Below are 25497 nucleotides of genomic sequence, written 5' to 3' on the forward strand. Positions count from 1 at the left end.
ATGAACTGGGGGAGAAAAGGCATGAGGGGAGAGACTGAAGCAGGTGCTTTTCCTGAAGCTGCAGGCCACTGGTGGCTTGTGGCAGCAGCAGGCAGTGGCTGATGTGAGCCACAGCCCTGCCTGGGGTGGGGAGGGGAAGCTGGGCCCCCCCAGCAGCACTGCCTTGGGACACCTGCCTCCTGCCCAGAGCTGTGCTGTCCTGCAAGAGGACAGAAGGAAAATGCTGTACATCTCCTGGGCTGCCCTGCCTCAGGTAGGTGGATGCTCTGTAGCTTCCTGCTTCAGGGCTGGAGGTGCAGGCATCCCTGGGTGGCACAGAGGGCTGTGCTCAAGCCCTTTCCCACCAACGTGAGGCATCTCATGTGAAGAGGAGCTCCAGTGGCAACTGTAGTGGGCCTAGTGCAGAGAAAGCTAAGGAAGCACTCAGGGCTTTCCCTGGGATGGAAAGTCACAGGGGCAGCTGAGATGGTGGTGGCTGCATGCCAGGAACCTGGGTGGCAGAGGGCCCAGGCTGTCTCCCCTGCCCTGAAGGCTGGCACACAGCCAGGGTCAAGTGCTCGTCCAGCAGCACAAGGTTGCAGAGGTGCCTGGGCTCCTCAGCCTGCAGGAGGTGGGCAGTGCAAGCACAGTGGAGCAGTCTGGAGCAGCGTGAGAGCAGTGAAACCCCCATGGCAAGAGAACAGAAGGCCCCACAATGGTGACAAGAGCTTGTTCTTCACACACTGGCAGCACCTCACTGTGATAGGTGATGAGCATCACTGGCCTGGAGAGAAACAGGGTGTGCTGTGACAGCAGATCTGGCTGAAGGGAGCAGCCCCAGCCTGGGCTCATCCTTTGTGGTCCTTGGCACCTGCAGGTTACCAAGAGGACTTAGGTGAACATCTACCACGTCTTGTCCAGTGGCTCCAACTCCCATCCTCTATCAGCTGCCTCAGCCACAGGCACTCTCTCCAAGCTGTGAAATAAATGGTGGAATTTTTTTTCCTGTGCACTAAAGCACCAAGCTTACTCTCCTTGAGCACCCAGAGTCCCTGTGCTGGGTTGTGTGGTGCTGAGCACAGAGGTTCCTCAATTCTGTCCATGAATGGCTGTCACTGGGAGGAATCTCAGTCTCTGGGGCATTGAGGGGAGACAACAGGGCCCAGAAAGGCTCAGCACCCCATGCCAGCTGCCTCTAGGAGAGCAAACCTTTGTGGGGGAGAAGTCTCCTCTGGGAAGAAAAGTGGTTCATCAGGGAGAGGGGTCACTGACACCCCACTCCTCTTAAAAGAGTTCTCTTGGGTTTAGGGGTGCTGTGGCTCTATCCTGCCTTTGCCAGGAACTTACTGCAGGCCTGGGCACACTGCTCACCACCTTGGTCCTGGTCTCTGCAGTGTATTTTCTTGGCTTATCAGCTCCTTCTCCCAGCACCCATGTCAGTCATCAGAGCTGCTGGAGGGCAGACTAGACACAGGATGTTCTGCAGGGCTGGCAGCAGCTGGGCAGATGTGTGCCCCACAGGGAGATCCCTGCTGCCTTTGTCACTGCCCCCTCCTGAGCGGCAGGTTTGCTTTAAAGACCCTGGCTTCCTTTTATTACTTCCCCTCTCAAATTTCAACTGGTTGCAAGGGCTATTTTTAGCAGCCTGCCTTCTAAAAATAGCCCCGAGCTGTTTGGAGTTGCGTCACAAGAGGTAATTCTCGCCCGTGAGTGGCTTGGCCTCTGCACCCCAGGAGGCTACAAAAGGAGGCCAGGAGCAGCAGGGTCAGCAGGTTCAGCCACAGCCCGAGGCGAAGGAGCCAGCGGTTCCCTGCCAGCGGTTCCCTGCCAGCTGCAGCCACCCCAGCCCCAGCAGCATGACCATCTTCTGCAGCCACTGCCACCGGCCGCTGCAGGCAGAGATGAGCTGCCTGCCCGCCAGGGCCAAGCAGGCGCCCGGCACCTCGAGGCCGTTCAGGTGAGCTCTCCCCCACCTCCTGCCCTCCCTCAGGGCTGGGGTGGCCTCCCAGAACCCCGGGATAGCTGCTGTAGGGTCTGACGGCCCTTGCAAGGTGCTGACACCAGCAGCGGGACTGCCAGCCAGCGCATGGGGAGGAGGTGTAGGAATTTGGAGGGGCAGAGGGATTTTAAGTGGTGTAGGAGGAAAGGCATATTGTACTGGGCTGGGGTGCACATTGCAGCACCAGATGCAGTTTCCATCCTGGTGGGGAGGTTGTGTCACATGGGCTCCCCACCAAAGCCCAGGTCATTGTCCAACCTGGTGCCCAGCAGGAGAGGCACCAGCCATACCAGCAGCATGTGCCCCTGGGTAGGCTTGAGCACCTCTGCCTGTGCCCACAAGGTTTGCTCTCCTAGAGGCAGCAGCAGCTGGCACGGGTGCTGAGCATCTCCACTCCATATCCCCAAGCTCGCAGTTCTTCCCACAATGACAGGCAGGGAATGCTGTCCCTTCCCCTCCCTGGACACGTGTCCCAGATGGCTGGCTTTGCAGGTCAACCAAGAGTGCTTCCAAGGCTCGCCGAGATCAGATCAACGCGGAGCTGCAGGCGCTGCGCTCCCTGCTGCCCATCTCTGCACAGGAGAAGGAGCGGCTCTCCTACCTGCACACCATGGCCCTGGTGTGCCTCCGGCTGCGGGGGGCTCAGCTGTTCCCTCCAGGTACCCTCAGCACTGCTGGACTCCACTTGCTTGGCTCTGTGTGGGGCACTGCCCCTCCCTCATCCAAGACAACCCTTCACCCTCATCCCCCTGCAGGCTTGGCTCCTCCTACGGGACCGGCCCTTGGCACAGAACTACTCTCCCTGCTCCCGGGGTTTCTGCTTGTGCTCTCAGCAGACAGCAAGCTGGTCTACATCTCAGAGAACGTGACTCAGGTCCTGGGCCTCTCCGTGGTAAGGCCTGCTCACTGGGCATTTGCAGTCGCTGTGCCTGTACCCATCCTGGTGCCTTTATTGCCTGCCCAGCACGCTGCCCCAGCGGACGCTGGGCTGTGGCTCCAGCAGGCTGTGCACCCACAAAGCCAGCCAGGGCCCACTGAGACAGGCACAGTCTCTGAGGGCAGCCCTCTCTTTGTCAGGTGGAGCTGCTCGCCCAGGGGGACACGGTCTTTGACATCCTGGATGGGCGAGTGGGAGAGGATGTGCACAAGAAACTCCTCCTTGCCCGGGAGGAGCCTGGCAGGGGTAAGGGAGGCCTTGGCTGGCATCTCATGGATCTTGCCACCCTGCTCTGGCCCTTGGGTGTGATTTGAGAGCAGGCCAGCCCTGCTGGGAGCAGAGTGAGAGAGCTCCTGCCCCACTCTGAACGGTGTTTTTCCCTGCAGAAGTCACTTTTGTCAGCGAGATGCGCACGTCCAAGGCCTTCCGGCTGCAGCACGGCGGGAATCGGGTGGTGGCAGTGTGCGGGCGCTTTGTGGCCCTGCGCTGGCCACCCTCCCCCTCCACCACAGCCTTCCTGGCTCTCTGCACACCCCTTGTGCAGTCGCCCACAGATGGCGAAGCTGCTTCCCAGGATGATGTATTCCAGAGCATGCATCTGCTGGACATGACATTTATTGATGTCACCGAAAGGTGAGGGGTGCCTGCTTGCACCACAGCCCCAGCTGTCCATCTCAGGCAGCAAGAATCATTTCCCTTCACCAAGCCTGTGTACGGGATGCAGACTCCGCACAGCACTCAGTCCCCACTCCCCTTGTCATCCCCAGTGTCACCTACCACCTAGGCTACCACCGGGAGGAGCTGGTCGGTCAGTCGTGGTACAGCCTCCTGCACCCTGAGGATGCTGACCTGGCGGCTGCCCAGCACAGGGCCGTGGGTGAGTGTCATACCCGGGAACGTACGTGCTGTCCCCTGGCTCCATGGTCTGGTTATGCCTGAAACGTGGCTATCCAGGACAGCAGCGACAAAGCAAATTCAGCCCTCCCTGCTGTGACTCCCTGCTCCAAAAAGGATGAGGTGGGGAAGTGGTTACACATCCATACACTGTCTATAAGTGGTTTCCAAGCTGAGGGTGGGCATCCACGGTATACAGAAGAGGGACAAGCACAGCTGAGCCCCATCTCTTTGGGAGGGCAGGACTGCTACGGACCTGACTCTGCTCTGTGTTGATTCTGTCCCGCTGGGGCCAGACCACTGGCCGGCGGCAGAGCCCATCGGGGCAGCCTGCGGAGCTATCCCGGCACCCTGGGGCCGTGCCCTGCTGCCGGCTCACGCAGTCCCTTCCCTTGCCCGCAGCGCTGGGGCCCGGGGCCGGGCCGGCAGCGGGGAGCGCCGTGCTGCGAGTGCTGCGCAAGGACCGCGCCTGGAGCTGGCTGCGCGTGTGGGCGCGGCGGGACGGCGGCTGCATCACCTGCACCTGCCGCTGCCTCAGGTGAGCGGATCTGGGGATGGGGGATTGGGGCTGCATCACCTGCACTGCCGCTGCCTCAGGTGAGCGGATCTGGGGATGGGGGATTGGGGCTGCATCACCTGCACTGCCGCTGCCTCAGGTGAGCGGATCTGGGGGGGATGGGGGATTGGGGCTGCATCACCTGCACTGCCGCTGCCTCAGGTGAGCGGATCTGGGGGGGATGGGGGATTGGGGCTGCATCACCTGCACTGCCGCTGCCTCAGGTGAGCGGATCTGGGGGGGATGGGGGATTGGGGCTGCATCACCTGCACTGCCGCTGCCTCAGGTGAGCGGATCTGGGGGGGATGGGGGATTGGGGCTGCATCACCTGCACCTGCCGCTGCCTCAGGTGAGCGGATCTGGGGATGGGGGATTGGGGCTGCATCACCTGCACTGCCGCTGCCTCAGGTGAGCGGATCTGGGGATGGGGCTGCATCCCCTGCACCTGGCGCTCAGCCCCTTACGCCGTGTCCGTCGCAGGGAGGAGGAGGCGGCCCACCTGCGCTCCCGGCAGCCCCGCGCTGCTGTCCCGCCCGCGGGCCGGGATCTGGGCCGGCTGGCCGAGCAGCTCCGCGCCCTGGCCGACAGCCTCTCGCCGCCCGCCGCCGTGCCCTGCCGCTGGGCTCGTCCCCAGGGAGCCCAGGACGATGCCTCTGCCTGCCTTGGGAACTCCCTGCTGCACCCTCCCCAGCTGCTTCGGTTTCCTTTCGAACAGAAGATGGGGTGCAGCGTTCCAAGTGTGCTCTCGCAGGTGTCGAGCGCTCAGAGATGCTGACACCCTGGGTCTGCTGGCTGTGCCTTTCCTAGTGCAGGCCACTGCGTGTAACCACACCGCCTTTCAGCCTGCTGCTCGCTTCTGGCAGCTGCAGCTGATCCACTCGGAGGCCGCGGCAAACCCTCGTTCCATACTCTTGGTGCTCGTGTGGGAAACTCTGGGCTGCGGTAAATCCGGCATCAGGGCACTCAGTCCAGCAGCGCAAGGGGATCCTGCACTTAAAAACACTTATTGACTGCTTAGTTGGATATCACCGCCGGGGCCTTTGTGTGCGTGACCCGTTCCGCAGGAAGGAAGGATTTTTGCTATTAAAAAAAAAATAAAAATAAAATATACAATAGACGCCGCTCTCCCACGTGACCGCCGCTGCCTGCGCGTGCTCCGCTTCCGGTTCCGCCGGTGCCGCGCGGCCGTTCCGGGGGCGATGGGGCCGGGACGGGGACGAGGACAGGGACGGGGATGGGGACAGGGATGGGGACGAGCCGCTGCCGCCGCAGAGGGCGAGGAAGAGGCGGCCGCGGAGCAGCGGCTCGGGAGGCTGGAGCCGGCGGAGGAGAGCTCTGGCTCCAGCGACGAGAGCGACGACGGCGGGAGCGTGGCGGGCGCTGCCGGGAAAGGTGAGGGGGAGCGCCGCCGGGAAAGCCTCAGCTCCCGCCGCTCGCTCGGTGGGAAACGAGCTGCCGGATAGCTCGGTGCCCTCTCCAGCCCCCGCTTCCCTCCCTGGCCTGCCCGGCCGGGCAGCTCAGGGTCGGCAGCAGGGTTTGGCTGGGGCTGGGCGAGAGGTCCCTGAAACAAACGCGTGTGGGGACCTGAAAGATCACCTCAGCCAGGGAACTGCACCCCCTGCCCTGGCAGGGACGCACCTCGCAGCGGGCAGGTTGCTGTGGAAGGTGTCGCTGTTCGGGGACAGTGCTCTGTGCCGGAGCCTCACAGGACAGCAGAGGGGACGGAGCCCGCCCCGCCATGCCCGCTGTGAGGGCTGAGGGTCAGGGTGGGCGTTCTCATCCACTGCTGCAAACACAGTTTGGGTTCCTCGTCTCAGAACGATCCCAGTGGGAATGAAAACCTTACAAAATACAACAAAAGCCCCTGAAAAGAATTGAGGGAGTGGGCGTTGGTGTTAGCTGCAGGCACAACGCAGCAGGTCACGGGTGTGGAGTCACTGATTCCTCATGAATGGGTCTCCAGGGTGTGGCTGTGGGCAGGCACATCTCTGGAGGTGAGCTTTGGCAGTGGCATTCAGGGGTGGGCAAGGTGCCTCGCCCTCTGTTGCAGGCACTTTGTTTTCCTCTGGTGAGGAAATGGTGAGCAAAGCTCAGAGAGAGGATCACCGCCAGACACCCTCTCCTTCCCACAGCTGGATGGGAATGGGAACAGCAGTTTTGCTTTTGCCATCTGTCAGGGCGCTCTGTGATCTTGTTTGTGGAGCAGGAGGAGTTATACTGCAGTCCAGCACTGATTTTGTCTCAGCAGGGAAGGACTGGGCAGATATCAGGTATTTCTTGAGGCCATCTGTTCTTGCATCCTGGACACTGATGTGCTCTGCAGGTTGTACAGCTCCCTGCAGGGTCAGCTGAGAAGGCACAAGGTGTCCATGTGCCACAGGAGTCTGTGGGAGGAGAGGGAACACCAGGAGGCTGTGCTTGAGAGCAGGAAATGCCCCTGTTATCAGCAGGTAACAGTAGCTTATCAAGAGGTGGAAAAAGAAGGAAACAATCATCAAAATAATGGATGAAGGGAAAAAATGGAGGAGGGAAAATTAAATGGACAAGAGAGACAGCAGAGAACAGGTAAGTTGTATTCTAAGAGGAAAAAAGGAATGAAAAAAATGGGGAAATTAAGTCTTCAGGAAAGAATGCAAGGAACAAGAAAAATAAGCTAATCCTGCCTTTTTAACCAGAAGCTTTTCACACACACACTTGCCAAGTCTGCTGCCCAGCAGTGAATACCTGCTGGGACCATTCACTTCTGCTCCAGAACAGGCTTCTTTTTTTACAGTGATGTTTTTATCACTGTGAGTGGTTAATTAATCTCCTAGAAACAGGCAGTAGGATGTATTTTGTGGACTGATACTACCATGTGGAAATCATTTTCCCTATTAGGTTTCAGGTAGTCAGGTTTGGTCTCCTGTACCAGTGGTAAAATACTTTATCATGGAAACCCTGCATGCCTTTGCTTTGTCTGATTTATACCAAATCTCCTGTTGGCATCATTTTATATGGTGTCTTTATCTCATTTTCATTGAAGTCCCTGCTATTTAAACAGTATTGTTTTGGAATTTCAGCCAAGTGGAATATTGGAGTGTAAGTGATGGTGCCTTGTCTTCATCAAGTGCTGAGAGTATCTTCCTTTCTTTTAATGCTTTATTTGTCCTTTTGACTGTCCTTGTTCAGAATTTGGATTGGGGGGGGTGTTTAGAGGAAGCAGTGCAGTGAAATCATGCTGTATTCACATTTCCTTTGTCCCCTGTGCAGCAGACTGGATAGTCACTGTTCCTGCATCCCACCTCAGAGCACTAATGAGCGTCATCAGAGCAGAGTTCCTGAGCATTCAGAACAAGCAAAATGAAAACAATTTACTGAGGCAGCTCTTGGCTGTGCCCATTATGTTTTCTGGATGATGAGAGTGGTTTCTGAAGGTCTTGGTTATTGCCAGGATGAGCGTGCTTGGGATGAGTCCATGCTCTGAGCCAGTGTGACTGACCTCATGTTGCTTCCAGAATTTGGCAGAGCACACACAAACCTTGCTCAGTGTTTTGTGTTTGTGTGGGAAGGGTTTGGGAATGAGTGGGCTACAAGAGCAGCTTGGGGGGCACCTGGCCAAGGTATCACAGGCTGTGATGGTCCCTGCTGGCCACAGTTGGTGTGATTTGTACTGCAGAGGCTCAGAAAGACCACGTGCCTGTCACTGCTCAGAGGTGCTGAGCAGGCAAACACCACCTAAGTCAGTTTGCCAAGGCTTTCCCTTGCAGAAGGGACACAGTGCAAACCCCTCCTTGCCCTTACACAGGAGTGGAATGAGTATATCCAAGTGCTGACTGAAGAAATGCTTTCAGTTGTTGGTTCTGAACACCTAGAAGTATAAATCTAGAATAAAGAGTAGCATGATAATTGAGATGATAATATTTTTGCATTCTGATTGTAAGAAGCATTAAAGGTTACTGACACTAAGGGGTATTAAAGAAACATTAAAGTGGGAAAGTCAGGACTGAGAGGTGACCCCTCAGAATTTGCAGTGCCCGGTGTAGAGCTCATACTGCTCTTTGTACCTGGTAAAAACTTTGTACTGGTCTCGTGTGTGCTGTTGAGTGGAGAGAGAAGCAAAGACACTCTGGGGAGAGGGGGAGGCTGCTATTTTCTAGTGGTAAAGACTGAAGGGATCAGTGGGAGAGGAACCAGAGGCTGAGAGATGCAGAGGTTCCTTTCTGCCGTGCAGTTGTACAGGGATGGCACCACTATGCTTGTGTCACTGTCTCAAGCTCTGAGGCATCCCTCTTGGTGGAGTTTGGGGGTGAGGAGTGCCTTGAGAAGCTGTTCAGTTCAGGTGTGCCCTGTGCTCTCTTCCAGGTCACTCTGACATGTCTTTTGAGGAACTCCTGCGGGTGCAGAGTGATACCAGGACAAAAGTGAGCAGGAAGGTGCCTGGTGGGAAGAAAACTGCAAAGCCTACCAAAGCTACACTGATGCAACAAGGCAAAAAGGGGTAAAGAGGCTCTTTTGTGATTAGAAAAACATGTATGTGTGCTCTCTGCATTCCAGAAATTACACTGGGAGCTCCTCACAGCAGTGATGTTGCCTTGGAGCTGGCATAGATCTCCTTTAATGTACTGGACAATAATGCCTGTCACTATAGCTTCATTTGGGAATGGTCTGGTGCTGTTTTGAGAGCTCTTAATAGCCTGTTCTCTTCAAATCCCCAGCAGGCACCTGTCACTTGACAGTTAAATTGGCACTCAATGCCTTTATACCCTCTGTATTAAGGCACTTGTAACCCTTGGCATGGTGTGCCTCTCAGGCTCTGACAGTGTCCACTGTGACCTGAATAGCTGCCCTGCTGCTTCCTAAACCCCTTCCAGCTTATCAGTATCTTCTGCCTGGCTCTCACTGGCTGGAGTTACAGTCACAGACAATTGTTCTGGAATTCCATTCATCCTTCTGTTGCTGTTTCATCTGTGGCTTGTCCGTGCTCGTTTTCCTTTTTCCCCTCTCTACAGCACTTGCCATCACAGACTTTTTCCCGTACCCAACAAAACAAAAGCTATCATACCTTTTTACAGTTCTCCACAGGCTTCCACTGGTAACAGCAATACCCTTACCCCTTATTTGCAGTAATTAGTAGTTTTCAGTCCTCAGAGTGGCACCCAAGTGATTTGAATGGGTTTCCTCTGTTACACTGACACTCCCTATCTTATTTCTGAATCTCTGCTGAATGCACAAGCAGAGAACACAAAATACATTTCTCCTGCACAAAGCAGAGAAGACAAAATACATTTCTCCTGGCATAAAGAGTTGGTTAGGATAATGTTTCTGCTTGACTTTTTACCCAAGACTCTGGGGGATTTTGTGTAGTGCAACATCTTCTCTCAGTGTCTCTATTTCTGCCACACAGTTTGCATAATTCTGCTTTTGTTTAATTCCTCTAATCCTTTAAGTAATGTATTGCTGTAAATCCCACATGCTTTTTCTCTCATGTTTTTGTTGTGGAAGTGAGCTTCTTAAAGAAAGGGCTTCAGGAAAATCCCCTGGCACTGAGCTGGCTTCAGCAATGACTCCAGTGCATTGTGCAGGGTTGTAGCCTCAGTGGATGTGAGATTACACTGAGCACTGCCCTGAGAGGGATTTGGAAAACTTGTGCCTGTGGGGTTGTGGCTGGCTGGGGGTGCTCTCAGCAGCTGCTACTGCTCAGCTCTCTATCACCTGTGAAAGGGCATGGAGAGCAGGAGAGGTCTGGAGGGAAGCCAGTCTTTAAAGAGGGCAGGAAGGGAGGACTTTGGAAACCACAGACCAGTCCTGGAAAGGTGATAGAGCACTTCATTCTGGAGGCCATCTCTAAGCATGTGGAAGAAAAGAAGGTTTTTGGGAGTGGTCTGTATGGATTCACCAAGGGGAAATCATGCCTGACCAATCTGGTAATCTGGCTGGGTGGATGAGGAGAGAGCAGTGGATGTTGTGTACCCTTCACAAGACTTTTGACTTCAGCAAGACTTTTGACACTGACTCCCTTAACATCCTCTTAGGCTGGCTCAGGAAGTGTGGATGAGATGAAAGACAGTGAGGTGGGTTGAGAACTGGCTGAATGGCAGAGCTCAGAGCTCATCATCAGTGGCACAGGGTCCAGTTGGAGGCCTGTCACTGGTGGTGTCCCTGGGGTCAGTGCTGGCTCCAGTGTTGTTCAACTCTTTCATCAGTGACCTGGGTGAAGGGGTCAGGTGTCCCTCAGCAAATCTGCTGACAGCATAAAGCTGGGAGGAGTAGCTGGTCCACAGAGGGCTGTGATGCCATTCCATGAGATCTGGACAGGCTGGGCAGCAAAGAACCTCCTGGAATTCAGCAATGGCAAGTGCAGGCTCCTGCACTGGGGGAGGAACAACCCCAGGCAGCAGCACAGGCTGGGGTGAGCTGCTGGGCAGCAGCTCTGCAGAGAAGGGCCTGGGGGTGCTGCTGGACAACGAGCTGTCTGTGGGCCAGCCGTGCCCTGGGGGACAGCAAGGCCAACAGGATCCTGGGCTGCATTAGGAGCTGCACTGCCAGCAGGTCAGGGAGGTGATCCTGCCCCTCTGCTCAGCCCTGGTGAGGCCAGTGTGGAGTGCTGTGCACAGTTCTGGAATCCTCAGGACAAGAGAGACATGGAGCTCCTAGAGAGGGTGGATCCAGTAGATGGTAAAAAAAAAAAAAAATATTAGGGGGCTGGAGCATCTCTCCAATGACAGGTTGAGGTAGCTGGGACTGTTTAGCCTGCAGAAGAGATGACTGAGAGGGGACCTTATCACTGGAAATATGTAAAGGGAAGGTGTCAAGAGGATGGGGCCAGGCTCTTTTCAGTGGAGCCCAGTGACAGGACAAGGGGCAATACTGAAACACGGAGTTTCACCTGAATATGAGGAAAAGCTTCTTCACTGTGAGGGTGACTGAGTACTGGAACAAGCTGATCAGTGAGGTTGTGGAGTCTTCTTCTCTGGAGATGTTTAAAACCCACCTGTATGCAATCCTGTGAAATCTGCTCTAGGTAACTCTGCTTTAGGAAAGGTTCCTTCCACCCCCAGCCATTCTGTGACTTCATGAGAGGAATAATCAGTACAACACATTTATTAATGCAGGTGGTGGGTTTTCACTTGATAGAGTGGAGCTGTTCCATGTTCTTTCCAGGGTTGTTTTAACTACATATTGATATATTTGGTTGTTGTAGCCTTCTGTGGCTTTTGACTGAGCCACCCCTTTGCTTTCTCTATCATGGTAAGTATTGAGCTGGGAGCATCTGTTGTGCAGTAATGTTCTTCTGAGGGTCCAAATGACCTCCCAGCATATCAGCCTGGGCCTCATTCTGACATTTGCTCCTCTTAAAGACATTTTTCTTGTTTTCAGGCCATTGGAGATGTCAGCCAAGAAGCCTGTACCTTTCCTGCGACAAGTTGTCCCTGTTAGGAAGAAGGTGAGTGCTGCCCCTCCCCAGCTCAGGACTTGCCTTAGTGCTGCTGGCAGGGCACACACTTGGGAATGGGGCTGCTGCAGGTGGGACAGGCTACTTCTGGAGGACAGGGCTGGACCACTGGGGAGTGCAGACAGTGACAGTGTTTCCCTGGGGAGAACAAGGGGTGGGCTGGAGCAGCTGCAGGTTAACTTGAGAGTTTGGGACCCAGATATTTCTAGAAGGTGCAGTGATAGCCACCAATGACAGTTCCACTTCAAACCGTGGTTCAGTACTAATCCCAGAAGTTCAGATGTCCATCTACTTTCCAATGTGAATGTAACTTTTGACTCATCATTGCTGGATCATTGGAATATGGTAATTTCCACAGTTAGAGACCTCTTTTTGTCCTGCCCTTTTTCACGGTTAATCTGTGAAAATCTAGATAGGTTTGGTTCCTAAATCCATCACCTTGACAAAACATATTCAGCCAGCTCTTGGTCTGGGAGTTGCAGGTGTTTGACAGCAGCACTCCTGCTGTTATTCTTGGATACTCCTGGGTGGCAGACTTGCATATGGAGGTCTGTTGCATGATAAACTTGATGCAGGCATGACTTTGGGGATGCCACCTTGACTGTCGTACTCGATCTTTGCCAGCTGCAGATATTTCAGTGGTGGGAGCATAACATTGCTGGGGAAAAAAATTGGCTGTTCCATGAAGGGAGAGTAACAGGGTAACACTGGCTACAGCTCTTGCCTTCCCTGCTGACAGGTCCAGAGAGACCCTCGATTTGATGACCTTTCTGGAGAGTATAAGCCTGAAATATTTATGAAGACGTACAGCTTCCTGGACAGCATCAAGAAGCAGGAGAAGGAGGTGATGCTCTGGGCCTGTCCTTGCCTGGAAGAACCTTGCTTGGCAGGGGCTGCTTTTTCAAAGGCTTTTTGCAGTGGAGGGGACAGGCAGGCAGTCATGCAGCTTTCTGCTCTCTTCTTCAGATGGTTCAGAAGCAGCTGAAGAAATGCCGGAACGTGGAACAGAAGGAGAAACTTCAGCGGCTCCTGAACCGTATGGTGAGTTCAGTGCAGCATCTCCTCTCTGGGAGGCACTGGGAGAGAGGATGTGTCACCTGAGGTCTGCCTCCATGCTGACACAGGCCATCCTTTTTGTACAGACACAGCAGGAACAGGCACAGAAGAAACAGCAGAAGTTGAGAGAGAGGGAGCTGTCTTTGAAAAGACAACAGAGGGAATTGGCCAAGCAGGGAAAGAAACCCTTCTTCCTAAAGAAATGTAAGTACTGTGAGCATGCTGCAGGAAGATCTTGAGGGAGTACTGCTGGCAGGAATTCAAGCACTGGGAGCAAGGTGTCCATACTATTCCACACAGCTGTGGGGGAATTGTTCTAGTGCTGGTACTCAAGGGAGAAGTTAAGCCTGGACCAGGGAGGGAGAGGTGAGAAGGGGCTGCTCTGTAGAGATGTTTTGGGCTTCAGTTTAAGACTTGACTTCCCTCTCCTCTGCAGCTGAGAAACGGAAATTGGAACTAGCTGAGAAGTATGCAGAGCTGAAGAGGAGTGGAAAGCTGGAGAGCTTCCTGAACAAGAAGAGGAAGAGGAATGCCATCAAAGACAAGCGCCATCTGCCCTCACAGAAGAACGTGTGACTGTTGGACAGTCATGCTGTTGTCTGGCACTGGCTCATTCTGCCTTGGCCAGGCCTGGAGGATGGTTATCCCTCTTCCCAGGATCTGCCTTCCACTGCACAGTGATGCTCTAAGGCAGCAGAGTAGGGGCTGAACTGAGGGAACTAAAGGTTTTTTGTAGCTGAAGTATCTGCTTTGCTTGTGGTTTAGATCATGCCTGGGTGGTGACAAGTGTGTCATGCAGATGCTGATGGTGATGACAGCTGTCTTTGCCCTTGCACCTGCTCATTTCTAACTCCAGCAAGGAAAGCGTGAGTCCTGCCCTACACTGCTGGCTCTACTCCAGGTTCTTTCAGACTTCCACTGAGGCAGAAAAGGATGTGGGACAGTCCCTGCTCAGAGCAGCAACCCTGACTTCAGATCAGGTTGCTCAGAGCTGCTTTGGTGGGATCTGATAATGTCCAAGGACAGCTGCCTTCACCTCTCTTGGCCTCTGCTCGACTGCTTCAGGTTCTCAAGATGGAACTTTTTGTTCCCTCATCCAGGAAACCTGCCTGGTGTTAGTCCACAATCATTGTCTTGTTCTCAGTGAAGTGCCTGGCTCTGTCTTCTCAGCAGCCTTGTCACAGGTCTGAGGGGTGGGTGGGACAGGGGTGCTGTGAGGTCTCCCCAAAGTCTTTTCTTCTTAAGGGTGAATAAATCCTGTTTCCTCAGCCTTTCCTAGCAGTGCTCCAGTCTCTGACACCTTTCACACATTCAGCTGGAGTCAGCCCAGACAGCCAACAGCTGTCTTTTGGTGGCCCAGCATGGATCAGTATCTGAAGTAGTCTCACAAGAGATGAGGAAAGGTGAGAGGATCACTCCATGTGGGCTGCTCCTGGTGATGCAGATCTAGGTGAGCTGGCCTTCCTCATACACGGGGCATGCTGTGACTGCTTGGGATCTCTCCTTCAGAGCAGCTTGTTTTCTCAGGGTCATCTCCACAGGGTTATTAGTGCTTCTAGGAAACTGATCCTCTATGAAATAAAGTACCTGTTTTCCTTCATTTCCTTTATTCCTAAGGTCAGTCAGTGCCTCTCTCCAATATCCCACCAGCCCTCTTGTTTCTCCTTGTTCCTTTTTTCCTCTGTCTGCCATGGCTGTGGTGACAAGGGGATGGCTCAGATCACCCCAGTGTGACAGGTCAGTGTGCTGGGAGAGTGCCTGAGCACAGCTGTGCTGCGTGGGTGGCCATAGGTGTCTGGGGCCTGGGGACAGGCCTTGCTGGGAGCAAAACATGGAGCAAGGAGCAGGTCAGGCCTGAGGGTGTTGCTGAACCACTTACATCCACTGTAGTTCCTGTGGGTGATGCAAGTTCTGCTCTGGTGAGAGGACTTAGTGGAACTGGGGGAAGGCAGTAGATATGGCATGTGCCAGCTTGGCTAGAGCCCCGCTGCCAGGGCCTCGCTGAGGGGTCACATGGCACTCCTCAGCATTCCTGAGCCCCTGTGTCCCCATCCCCTGCTGCTTGTAGGTCTGGTGCACCCCCAAAGTGGTCCTGCTTTCCCCTCCCGCCCCTCTGGAACTAAAGGTCTTTTTCCTGCTGTGGCCTGTGCCTGCCTGCCAGGAGGACATCCTCGCTGGGATGTCACTGCCTTCTGCTGAGCACAGTGGTGGTGCCTGCCAGCTCCTGGGCCCAGCGGGAGAAGTCCTGGGGCATTTCCCAGCTCAGCCAGGACTGAGGTGCCACGCAGGGTATTGAGCAGGAGGCAGCATCACAGCACCAGCTCCAAGGGAAGCAGGTGCTTCCAACATCTCCAGAGCTTCCTACTGCTGGGGAGCTGCTCTTTCCAGTAGCCTCCCAGCCTCAAGCAGTTGGCTTATTTTCCTTGTTTTCAAGGTAATTTGGGTAGATGAGCACTGGTATCCCTCCAGCTGGAGTGTGAGGACTTGCTGTGGGTGTCCCTGGGCATGGCTGGTCCCAGTTGCTGTGACTGCACTGGTTGCACAGGCAGTGGTGGCTGACAACACTGCCACATGCCCTGTCAGTGACACCCTCAGAGCCCACCAGATGCTCACAGGACCTGTGGGCCAGGAGGAATGGCTCCAGAGCCAGTGGCCTGGGATGCTGTTCCCAGGCCTAGGGGATCACTGAGTGAGCCTCTCCACTGCTCTGCAGCTGAACAGACACCCAGTCACACGAGGCCCCCAGAAGAGTGGGGGGGATCTGCCTGCTGGCAGGGACACAGACGTGAAAAAGCTGCAGGGCTCAGGTCTTTTATTGCAAAGAGGGAGATACAAAAAAAGGACAGTCACCCCTTTTTGGGTCCCCCCAAGCCTGCAGCTGGCTGAGAGGGGTGACAACAGGGGGAGGCCCAGGCCTTGCTCCCCCTGCATGGGGACTGGGCTCACACAGTGGGGAGCAGGCTGCTGCCAAGGACCACACTGGAGCCAGGGCCAACCACAACAGAAAAGTGTGACCCGCCGTGTCCCCGTGTCACCCTGGCTGGCCAGAGAGCAGTGCTGCACAGGGAGCACTGGTAGGGAGCCTTGCACCGGGTAGGGCTGCCTGGCCCACCCAGACACAACTCACGGCAGGCGGCCCTGGCCTCGTTCCCTGCTCCTCTGTCTTACCAGGTGGGGTGCTGAGGTTCCAAACTGCTCTGCAGCCTTACAGAGGCTGCTGTGGGGGCCCTCGCCATGCGCCCCCCGGGGCCCTGAGCAGCTTCACCCAGGGAAGGAGGGAGCAGGCTCGTTGCCCTCTGTCCAGGCAGGGAGCTCCACAGCCTGCCCCGGGTTTGTAGGTACGGCCGGGCACGGGGATGCCCGGGCTGCAGCTCCTGCTGGCTCGTCACGTGTTGTCCTGGGCCAGCTCCTCGGGGCAGGCAGGCTGGTCCCGGGCCTTGCGCAGCCCCGCGGGCGGCTGGGCCGGGGTGCCGTGCTGCGGGTCCGGCCCCGGCGGGGCGTGGTGCTGGTGCCGCTGGTACTGCACAAACATGCAGACCTTCATGCCAATGGCCAGCATGTTCTTGCCCATGAAGATGCTGGAGACGCGGGCATCCCTGAAGAAGACCATGTTGCTGCCTCGGATGAAGATGGTGGCGATGTTGACGGTGAGCATGCTCAGCATGGGGTACAGCATCATGCGGTGCGGCACGATGCCGATGCCCTGCATGCTGATCTCGCACAGGGACACGCACGGCAGCACCAGCAGCAGGATGTAGCAGTAGAAGAACATGATGCCCTCAGCCCAGAGCGGCAGCCCTTTCTTCTGAGGCTCCCACAGATTGGCCTGGATGTCCAGCACATCCAGCATGTCCACAATGACCCAGAAAAGGCGGTTGCGGAGATCTTCCTTCTTCTTGAATGTTCTGACATACTCCATGTGCTCTGTGGCCACCAGCAACACGTAGAGAGCTGGGATGCAGATGGAGAGCAGCAAGGTCAGCGCTTTGCGGGCGATGAGATCCAAGCTTTTCCGGTCAGCTTTATAATTCTGGTACACAAAGTAGACTTTGATCTCCAGAACGAAGACGTACAGGAACCAGAGGATCATGGCGTATCCTCGCTTAGCTGTCTTTACCTCTGCCCCAACCCAGATGGCCACATAGCGGAGGACCAGCAGGAAGCATATGTCACCCACCGCCACCATGACACAGATGCCCAGCTTCCTGGAGCCCTGGCTCTGCTCCACCAGGTAGGCATCCATGAGGACGAGGCTGGTCATGATGAGCACTGTGGAGAGGCACACATGGGGCTTGCTGACAGGTGGTGGGGGAACCATCCTGCACAGAGGAACAGGCAGGGTCATCAGGAAGCTGCTGAGATTTCCTATTCCCACCCTCGAGCCCCCCTCTGCCACCCTCTCCTCAACAGCTGTGGATGGCTGAAAGAAGGGAGGGAGCCATTCATAGATTTCTCCCATCCTACGTGCCTGGCTTGTTCCAAACCTGTGATTGCTAGCCAAAGAGCTCCTCAGATTGACCAGGCAATCCTGGTGGCATGTGCTGGGTGAAATCCAGCTCCTAGGAAGCACATGGTGGGGCAGGCTGGACACTTGGAACACTTCAAGCACTTGGGATCCCACTGCCTTTTCTGGTAGCTCATCACACTGACTACCCTCTGCCACCAGGAAGGGTACATGCCTTATTTTCCATGGGATTTCCCAGCCAGTGGTACTGCTTATACTTTCCCTCTACAAGACTAGACCTATGTGTTTAACCCAAGCAGGCCCTTAAATGCTCTGATCCAGGACCGCTCTTTTTAGTCTTTTTATTTTCATGCACAGCACAAGATGAAGCCTGGCTTTTTTTAGCCTGGCTGTCTTGTGGGGTAGGAGGGAAAAAATTGGCCCGATATTCAGTTTCCTTCAGGTTCACACCCCGCCAAGAGCTTTGCCTAGAGCTATTTGCCAATGCCCACCCTGCCCCAACACCATAAACCGAAAGCAAGGAAAAGCAGCACGAGCCCAAAGCTCCAGGACACAAGGAGCTCTGCAACAGGCCCTGAATTTCTGTGGGATGCTCAGCTTTCCTGGGCTGGGGCAGAGCAAAGCACTGTCCCCAAAAGCAGCCTGCCTGCCTTGTGCAGACTCCCTCCCCCTGACCAAGCACAGCTGCGGGCAGCTGCCTTCAGAGGCAAGGAGGGAGGACAGAGCCGGGGCCTCACCAGGCAGAACTTGGCAGCTGCTCTGGAGGGGAGCCAGCCCCCCGGATGAAATGGAGGAGGAAGCTGGGCTGATGACTGCGTGGCACGGCGCTGCACGAGGGCTGCCCACGCGGAGCCCGCCTCTGCCACGCCTGGGCTGCGCACCATCCTGCTCATCCGAGGGGCAGCGTGCAGGCGGCACCGGGGCACGGAGCGAGCGCTGGGCAGCGGGATGGAGGCCGCACGGCTAATGGTCACCCCTGCACATGGCTGCTCCTGCTGCTGACACTGATGGCACAGGGCCCTGGGCACAAGCTACCTGAACTCCTGCTTTTTGGCTGAGGGAGCAGGCGTCCGGCGCGGTCGTGCATCCCTGGGCCCAGCAGCATCCTGGCACGTTGCGGGAGGCAGCGAAGCCTGAACCTGTCAGACACAGGTGCCTCTCAGGGGGAGCCATCAGGGGCCGGCGGGCATGGCGGGGAGCCCGTGGATGTGGCACAGCTGGAGCATGCCACACGGCCGGGGGCTCACCCGCCTGGCACCTCCACGGCGGCTGGGGGTACCCCAGGCCCCGGCTCGGCACGGACGCCCGCCCCGGGGCCCGAGCGGGGCGGCCCCTCCGAGCTCCGTGCCCTGGGAGCGCCGGGGCCCCCCCGGCCCCGCCCGCCCCGCGCCCCCTGCCCTCAGCGGCAGGGCCTGCCGTCCCCCCCGGGTCCCGCTTACCTCGGGCGGCTCCCCGGGGCGCAGGGCGGCGGCGGCGGCCCCGGGCCCGGCGCGGCATCGCCCGGCGCGGCCCGGCGGCGGCTCTGCGGCGGCGGCGGCGCTCGGCCCCTCCCGGCGGGCGGCGGGCGGGGACTGCGGCGGCCCCCGCCTCAGCCGCGGGCCCGGCGCCGCCCGCCGCTCCGCCGGGCCCGGGAACCCCGGCCGGGCTCGCTCCCGCCCCGGGGCCGCCCCCTGCATGCCCGCCCGTCTCCAGCCGCCGTCCTGCCCCGGGCAGAGCCGGGGCCGCAGCCCAGCAGAGGCCCCAGGCGAGGGAAGCCTGGCCTGACAGGGATGTTCGCCCTCCGGAGGGACTGGGGCCGCGACCGCTCCTGGCTGCGGGGAAAGGCAGGGCAGGCATGGCCTGATAGCCAGCGGTGCCGCTCTGCAGCGTCCTGCAGAGCCCCAGCCTCGCCGGGGCTGGTACAGGTGGGCTCGGCACCACCAGGGGCTTGTGTGCAGGTAAAGCAGGCCAGGGAAGGCAAAAGGTTTCCATTATTATGGACATACCTCTCTGTAACTGCTCTTCTGTCAGCCTGAGCAGCTTATTGCATTTAACTCCAAACTTTCTTCTAAGCGATTCAGGTCTTAGCTACGCAGGGAAGGTTTTTCTCGTGTTTCCTCTCTGACTTGGAAATGCTCATTGTAGATACATGTATTTTGGAAGATGGGGAAGGTCTAAGATCTCTGGAGATGGGCTATGAGCAAAACCTGGTGTAGACCTAAAAGCAAGGACAAGTGCAAGTGACAGTGCCAGGGGAAGTGCAGCCCTCCTTGCATCCAGCTGCTGACAGAGTAGCTGTAGGTCCCGATTGGATCTAATGCCCTGGGGATTAATGTTCCTGTTCCCCCAGGAACACATAAATGTGACTTGTGGTGTCCTTGGCAAATGGAGACACTGGACCAGCATCCAGGCTTAGCTCAGTGGCCCACAGTGGGTGTGGACTGGTTGATGCAGGAGGGTGGAAGTCCTGTGTGAAGGCAGCAGAGCTCTGGGTTAGACAGGTGCAACAAGGTGAGGAGTTTGGCTCTGGGAGCATTCTCCTAACCCAGGAATAAACAGCAATCCCCAGAAGGGCTGAAAGAGCAGGGAAACAAAGCAGCCAAAGCAGCCTGCCTCCAGAAATGAAAGGAGAATTTGCAACTCGAGTGGAGAGCAACGTGAGGCACAAGAGGGCAAGCTGACACTGCAAAAATCTACTTCTTTCCTCCAGGACACAGAAACATTGGCTCTCGCTATCCCAGCAGTGTCTTGCAGGATGCAGGGAGGAGCAAAGGGCCTCTGTCCATGGAGGCACCCAGGGAGGGAGGCACCACAGAGGTATCCACACGACAGAGGTGAGAGAGGGGTGCTGGAGGAACCTACCAAGCAATGGGGCTAAATGATTCATCTGTGAGCTGGAATCATAAAACCCCTGAGTCTCCACTAGAGACTAGGACAGGAGGTGACAACATTCGTGTGGGAAGCAGTAAAGAGCTGCTTTAACAAGGCACATAAAAATAAGGAGCCAGAGCAGGAACAGATACGTCTGTGCTTCTCTAAAACACGATGCTGGAGCTGGGGTGCCAGAGTTGGTGTGTGGATGCATCTGTATCACGGATAAAGTTGAAGGGAACAGAGAGGGTACACCAGGGTTCCCAGGCACACAGCTGCTCTCTGGCTGCTGCCAGCTCCAGACCTGGGTGCAGGAGCATCTTCAGCTTAGCCCATGAAACCTGCACCCCATCACTGGCACTGAAAAGTCCCTTTGCAGAGACAGCAATGCACTCAAAGGCTGTTGGGGAAGAGATGGGGAAATCCATCAGTCGTGCTAACATCCTCAAAGGGGAGCTGTGGGAAGCAGAGGAAGTTTGTCAGCAAGGAACAGCAAGCAGTGGCTGTAATGGAGAAAGGCTGGCAGTGGCCTGGGCACCGTGCTGAGAGCTTCAACTGTGACACATAAAAGAAAATGAGTAAAAGGCTTTTCTGAAGGCACATTTCAAATGGGTTACCTCGATGCTGAAGAGCATTTCCCTGATGTCCTCGAGGATCATATCCACAAGGAAGCAAACCTCAGCGGGTGGCTGGCACACAGAAAGGTCTCAGCATAAGAGGAGCTGGGAAAGCAGCTGAATGTGATGACAACTCTACTGGTCTCTGTTTGAGCTGGAAGATAACCAGGCTTTGGGACTCGCAGTGAAAAACACAGGATAATTTTGACCCCAAAGAGTGGGAAAAGCCACCCTGTGTGGAAGAGCACAGCTGTGGGCAGGTCATGCTGTAGGCACAAAGTCAATATAACATGAAGACAGGAAAAAAAATGAAGAGTGGGCTTGTAGACAAGCCTCCAAATAAATAAAGCACATTGAAACAGCCTGAGAACAAATGTATAAATTAATCTATAAAAAAGCCAGAAGGCCAAAAAACCCCCAAGTGAGCTGCAAGAAGTACTTGAAGGGAACTGGCTGGAGGGAAAGAGGCAGAGAAATGCACCTCAGTCCCACTGAACATCCTTCCACGGGAAATGCAGCAAAAAAAAGAGGAATTTCATCAACCAGAAACTGCAAGTGGTGGCTGTGACGGGTAAAGACCATTTATGACCTGGGGACTGTGCCCTGAGCTCTGACAGCTCTGAGAAAGCACCACAGACTGTAAACCATGACAGAGCCCCAGGGCAGAGCAGAGGTGGCTGGAAGTGATGGGCATCCTTCAGGAAGGTGGGGGAGAGGGGGAGCAGCAGCACTGCCAGCCCCTGGGAAGTGCCTGGAAGGCAGTCACCTCAGCAGGCTGCCCTGGGCTCAGCAGATGCCTCTGGTCTCCTGGAACTGAGCAGGCATCGCTGAAAACCTGGAGCACTCCATGCTATTAAAGTACCACACAAAGAGTCAGGAATGGTGACTCAGACAGAAAGCAAATGGATGAAAGCAAACAGCTGGGGAGGGACTGCAATGGGTTTTCTCAGGGTAAATCAAGATCCCAGATCTAGCAAGCTCCTCTGGAGCAGGCAGCTGCTTTTGGGGAAGGGCAGTGGTGATACCCAGCCGAGGTCAAACAATGATGGATGACAATGCTGCAAAAAGACCATGACCATTGTGTGACTCTCTCTGGCTGCAAAGCCAAGGTTTCCATGTTAATTGTCAGAATGCTATGGAAATGCAGCTCATCCTTGGTCCAGCTGGTCTTACACAAAAGCCTCTGCTAAGATCCCCTAGAAAATGTTCTTAGAGAGCCAAGGCTGTCAAGGGTGAAAGCAAAGGTCCTCTTGTGCATTAATGACCTACTCAAAGGAAAGCAAATGCATTAAAGCAGCAATCAAGTTGTTTTGTGAGCAAGTCAGGAGGTCTGGGCAACTCTGCTGTGATCCACGCCATTTATCAGATGCAGAAATGGGCTGGGAAGGTGGGCAGGGAACAAGAAGTAAAAGTTTGATGATGGATCAGATTGTCCATCTAGTCAAACTGGAATCTGATGTGAATTACCAGCATGTTACTGACCAACCCGAATCTCAGCAGCAGAGGAAATGCAGACCTGACAAATGCAAGGAAAAAGAGGTGCAAGGGACAGACTACAAATTATATATACATCAGTATTCAGGAAGGTGCCCCTGAAATGTTTACTGGTAATGTTTTGAAAACACAGTACCCAAGACTGACAGTAGAAACCATAAATGTTTTAGGCTGCTTCGCAAGATTTTGCCGCTCCCACTTTTCTAATTCCTCCATTAGCATGAGCCACATTTTACATTTTATTTGCCTGGAATAACACTGCATCCTTGGAAAACTCTCAACACATTGAGAAGCACAGGTCCCTGCTGGCTTTTCTTTGTTTTCTGGTCTGACCACTATTGACTTGGCTGTTTTTTCACATAGTTTTCCAAGCATCTTGGACCATCCCTGCTTCCTTTCAGGAGCCCTTAATCAGTACCACCCTATTACTTGATTTCTCTGACGTCCCATTTTTTCAGGGGGCAGAGCCATTTCAGACAGATACCTCTGCTGGAGGCAAGGTCCAGGAGGGGAACTTTTAGCTTCCTACCAGAACAGAGTGCACTTGTCCAGCTGCAGTGTCACAGGCTTGCCCTCAGCTCTGTCCCTAGGGATGCTCTGCCCTGCACATGCTTTATGATCTGCAATGCCTTCTGAGCTGGTGAAGCTCAGGGCATGGTCCCCAGGTCACAAATGGCTTTTGCCCACGACAGCCACCACTTGCAGTGTCTGGCCCACGACCTTCCTCCTTTTGCTGCACTTCCCTGGAGACCTTCAGTGGGACTGAAGGGGATTTCTTCCTTTCTCCCTTTAGCGTGTTCGGAATTCCCAAGCGTTTCGAGGAAAGAGTCAGTCAGAGGTCTGGGTTTGGCTTCAACCCGCCGTGCAACCCGGGTGCAGCTGCTCAGCTCCTCCTCAGGCCCGGCCGCTGCCCGGGTGCGGGGACGGACGGACAGAAGGACCGACAGACGGACCGGCCCGCGGCGGGACGAGCGCCGGACCGCGCCCCTGGGCGCGCTCCCGCGGGCGGCGGCCGATGCGCTTTAAAGGGAGCGACGCCGCGCCCTCCTACCCCCGCCAAGCCGGGGCAGCGCCGCCGCTCCCATTGGCTGGCCCCGCCCCGCCGGCCTCTCCCATTGGCCGGCGGCCGCCCCGGCCTCGCCTCTCGCTCGGCTCCGATTGGCTGTTTGCCATCGGTCGCGGTCCTCGCCCTTTCTCCCGGCTCCGGTTGGCTCGTGCCCGCGCCCCGGCCGCGCTCTGATTGGTCGCGGGCCGCGGAGGAGCGGGGGCGCGCGCGCGCGCGCGCGCCGGGGTGGAGGCCGTCGCTGAGGCGAGGGGCTCGCGCCGCCCCCCAGCGCCAACGGCGGCGGCGGCGGGATGGCGGCGATGGCGGCGGCGGCGGCGGCGGTGAGCGGCGCGCTGGGCTCGGGCCCCGCCGCGGGGCCTCCGCCGGCGGCCGGCGGAGCGGCGGCGACGGCGACCGCGATGGCGGTGGCCGGCCCGTTGTCGGTGCCGGTGCCCATGAACCTCTTCGCCACGTGGGAGATCGACCGGTCGGCGCCGAGCTGCGTGCCCAGGTGAGCCGCCCCGCCGGCGGGGACAGCGGCGGCGCCGGGCGGGAGGCGGCCCCGGCAGCATCCCTGCCCCGCCGGGCCGCGCTCCTCGGCGGCGGGGAGGCCCGGCCCCCGGCAGCGCTGATGCGCGGCGAGCCCCGGCGGCGGGCCCGGGAGCGGCGGGGCAGGGGCACCGCGCTGGAGCGCCGCCGCGCTGCCTCCATGTTGCAGCCCCTGGCGAGCGTGTGCCGCGCCGGCCGCGGGTCTCTGCAGGGGTGCACCGCCGCGGCCGTGCTTTGGAAGCTGCCTCCTGCCCCCGGAGTGGGCGGTGAGGGCCCCGCAGCCGCTTCCGTGAGCCAGGCAGTGCCCATCCCTGGGCCTGTGTCATCTGCGCTCCAGACCTTGGGGAGCAGCAGGAAGGATTCGGTGCGCTGCCAGCTGAGCTCGGAGTTGTACGTCTGTCAGAGGTGGGAGACAGACTGAGTGGTGGGGATGTCATCGCTGTCCGTATGGCTAGGTGTGCTTACGGACACCTGTCTTGGAGCCAGAAGGTGCCTCAGGTGTTAACGAGGTGGGTGGGTGTCCCTTGGCCCGCTCATCTTATCAGATCTTCTCATGAGACTTACATGGCAGATTCAGGAAGTCACCCTAGTTTCTTGTGTCTCTGGGCTGTGGTGTGTTGTCTGCAATGATGTATTTCACAAAAATCAGAGGTGTAAAGTTCAAGGGGGGGAAAAGAAAGGAAAAGAAACGCTCCTGTAGGGCAGCAAGATACCAGCCTTTGTGAAAGGGCTTTGCTGGATGGATGTGTTTGTAGGGGGAAGCTCAGTGACTGTGTGGCCAGATGGGCTGGAGTAGAAACGTTCCAAAATACTCCAGGCTACTAGAGAAAGGCTCTGTGATTGTGGTGCCCAAGGGAGTGCTGGGCTCGGCAGGCAGCAGATGTGAAGGAATTTGCAACATGTGTCTGCTAAAAGCCTGTGCACCTTTTGATGACACATGCTGAGGCTGTTGTGTGGAGCAGGAAGCAAATGATCATTTCATAGCTTTAAAGTGACTTGAGGTGTTGTTCATTTGTGGGCAGGTTACTCCCAAGCTGGAATTTGGAGAGCAGGACAGAATGATCAGGTTGACTTCCTGTAGAAAAAAATTTGCATATGCAAAACACAGAACTTAGTGATGGTGAAGGATGTGCATGTGCACAGGCTTCACAAATGAAGTGCTCCAGGAGCTAGGGAGAGGAGAACTGCTTTGGGCAAACCACGGGCAGCGTGCCTGAGAATAGTGAGTCTGAGTGTAGAAGAGTGTAGAAGTGGGTTACATGGCTGGCAGGGTGCCAGCGGGTGAGAAGTGATGTGTAATCAGTCTGAAGGTTGTTTGTAGAACTGGTTTTTGGCCCAGTGAATCCTGTGTCTTCTCACGAGGATGGTTTCCATTAGCATTGTGCAGATGCTTGCTCTGATGCACGAGCTCCTTTGTGTGCTGACAGCCCAGGGGGCAGCCATCTGACACAGCTGCTTGCAGGGAGCTGCTGTGAAATCCATCTGAAATATCCTCTCTGGAATACCTTCAGACACAGCACCTGCTAAGATGGGAAGAAGCTAATGGAAGCTGATTCTTCCTTCAGAGGCCGTGGCTCTAACATGATGAGCTGTCATGTCTGTGGAGTCAGCAGGTCTGGAGAAG

General features: G+C 56.2%; 4 protein-coding genes across 12 annotated transcripts in view; 3 read left to right on the forward strand and 1 right to left on the reverse strand.

The window, feature by feature from the left end:
* The first annotated feature begins 133 nt into the window (after nt 1–133).
* LOC135297582 (neuronal PAS domain-containing protein 4-like) lies at nt 134–5480 on the forward strand. Its single transcript, XM_064415301.1, has 8 exons — nt 134–1936; nt 2471–2637; nt 2734–2870; nt 3056–3161; nt 3302–3548; nt 3683–3792; nt 4212–4347; nt 4846–5480. The coding sequence occupies exons 1-8, from the start codon at nt 1836–1838 to the stop codon at nt 5138–5140; spliced, it is 1299 nt and encodes a 432-aa protein (XP_064271371.1). The 5' UTR covers nt 134–1835; the 3' UTR covers nt 5141–5480.
* Nucleotides 5481–5551: 71 nt separating this feature from the next.
* On the forward strand, nt 5552–14451 carry RRP36 (ribosomal RNA processing 36). The gene is made up of 7 exons (XM_064415311.1): nt 5552–5757; nt 8707–8842; nt 11722–11788; nt 12537–12641; nt 12764–12838; nt 12940–13057; nt 13290–14451. The coding sequence occupies exons 1-7, from the start codon at nt 5565–5567 to the stop codon at nt 13427–13429; spliced, it is 834 nt and encodes a 277-aa protein (XP_064271381.1). The 5' UTR covers nt 5552–5564; the 3' UTR covers nt 13430–14451.
* Nucleotides 14452–15650: 1199 nt separating this feature from the next.
* On the reverse strand, nt 15651–20127 carry LOC135297585 (transmembrane protein 121-like). Of its 6 annotated transcripts, none has more exons than XM_064415308.1 (3): nt 19304–20127; nt 18354–18457; nt 15651–17172 (listed from the first exon to the last, which is right to left on the reverse strand). In XM_064415308.1, exon 3 carries the CDS (start codon nt 17169–17171, stop codon nt 16239–16241), a length of 933 nt encoding a protein of 310 aa, XP_064271378.1. In that variant the 5' UTR covers nt 17172; nt 18354–18457; nt 19304–20127; the 3' UTR covers nt 15651–16238. The 6 variants fall into 6 exon arrangements, with proteins under 6 accessions (XP_064271378.1, XP_064271379.1, XP_064271377.1 ...); XM_064415309.1 differs by having other exon boundaries at nt 18351–18457; XM_064415307.1 differs by lacking the exon at nt 19304–20127 and adding an exon at nt 18758–18880 and having other exon boundaries at nt 18351–18457.
* Nucleotides 20128–23578: 3451 nt separating this feature from the next.
* LOC135297579 (phosphofurin acidic cluster sorting protein 1-like) overlaps nt 23579–25497 on the forward strand; it is a 54143-nt gene continuing 52224 nt past the window's right edge. For 2 of the 4 annotated variants that reach the window (XM_064415286.1, XM_064415287.1), the window contains exon 1: nt 23579–23835. In XM_064415286.1, coding sequence (XP_064271356.1) covers nt 23636–23835 — 200 coding nt within the window. In that variant the 5' untranslated portion in view covers nt 23579–23635. Of the gene's footprint in view, nt 23836–24305; nt 24383–25497 lie in introns of those variants that run through there. The other 2 variants (XM_064415288.1, XM_064415289.1) reach the window with 2 other exon arrangements.

This window comes from Passer domesticus, chromosome 3 (genome assembly GCF_036417665.1).
Source record: "Passer domesticus isolate bPasDom1 chromosome 3, bPasDom1.hap1, whole genome shotgun sequence".
Lineage (NCBI taxonomy): Eukaryota > Metazoa > Chordata > Aves > Passeriformes > Passeridae > Passer > Passer domesticus.

Excerpts from the sequence above, each read along its gene's own strand:
- LOC135297582 (XM_064415301.1), top strand. The coding sequence starts at position 1,836 with ATGACCATCTTCTGCAGCCACTGCCACCGGCCGCTGCAGGCAGAGATG. Across the intron at positions 2,638-2,733 it reads GGCTCAGCTGTTCCCTCCAG|GCTTGGCTCCTCCTACGGGA; the intron begins GTACCCTCAGCA and ends ATCCCCCTGCAG. Across the intron at positions 3,549-3,682 it reads TTTATTGATGTCACCGAAAG|TGTCACCTACCACCTAGGCT; the intron begins GTGAGGGGTGCC and ends TGTCATCCCCAG.
- RRP36 (XM_064415311.1), top strand. The coding sequence starts at position 5,565 with ATGGGGCCGGGACGGGGACGAGGACAGGGACGGGGATGGGGACAGGGA. Across the intron at positions 8,843-11,721 it reads ATGCAACAAGGCAAAAAGGG|GCCATTGGAGATGTCAGCCA; the intron begins GTAAAGAGGCTC and ends TCTTGTTTTCAG. Across the intron at positions 13,058-13,289 it reads ACCCTTCTTCCTAAAGAAAT|CTGAGAAACGGAAATTGGAA; the intron begins GTAAGTACTGTG and ends TCTCCTCTGCAG.
- LOC135297585 (XM_064415308.1), bottom strand. The coding sequence starts at position 17,171 with ATGGTTCCCCCACCACCTGTCAGCAAGCCCCATGTGTGCCTCTCCACA.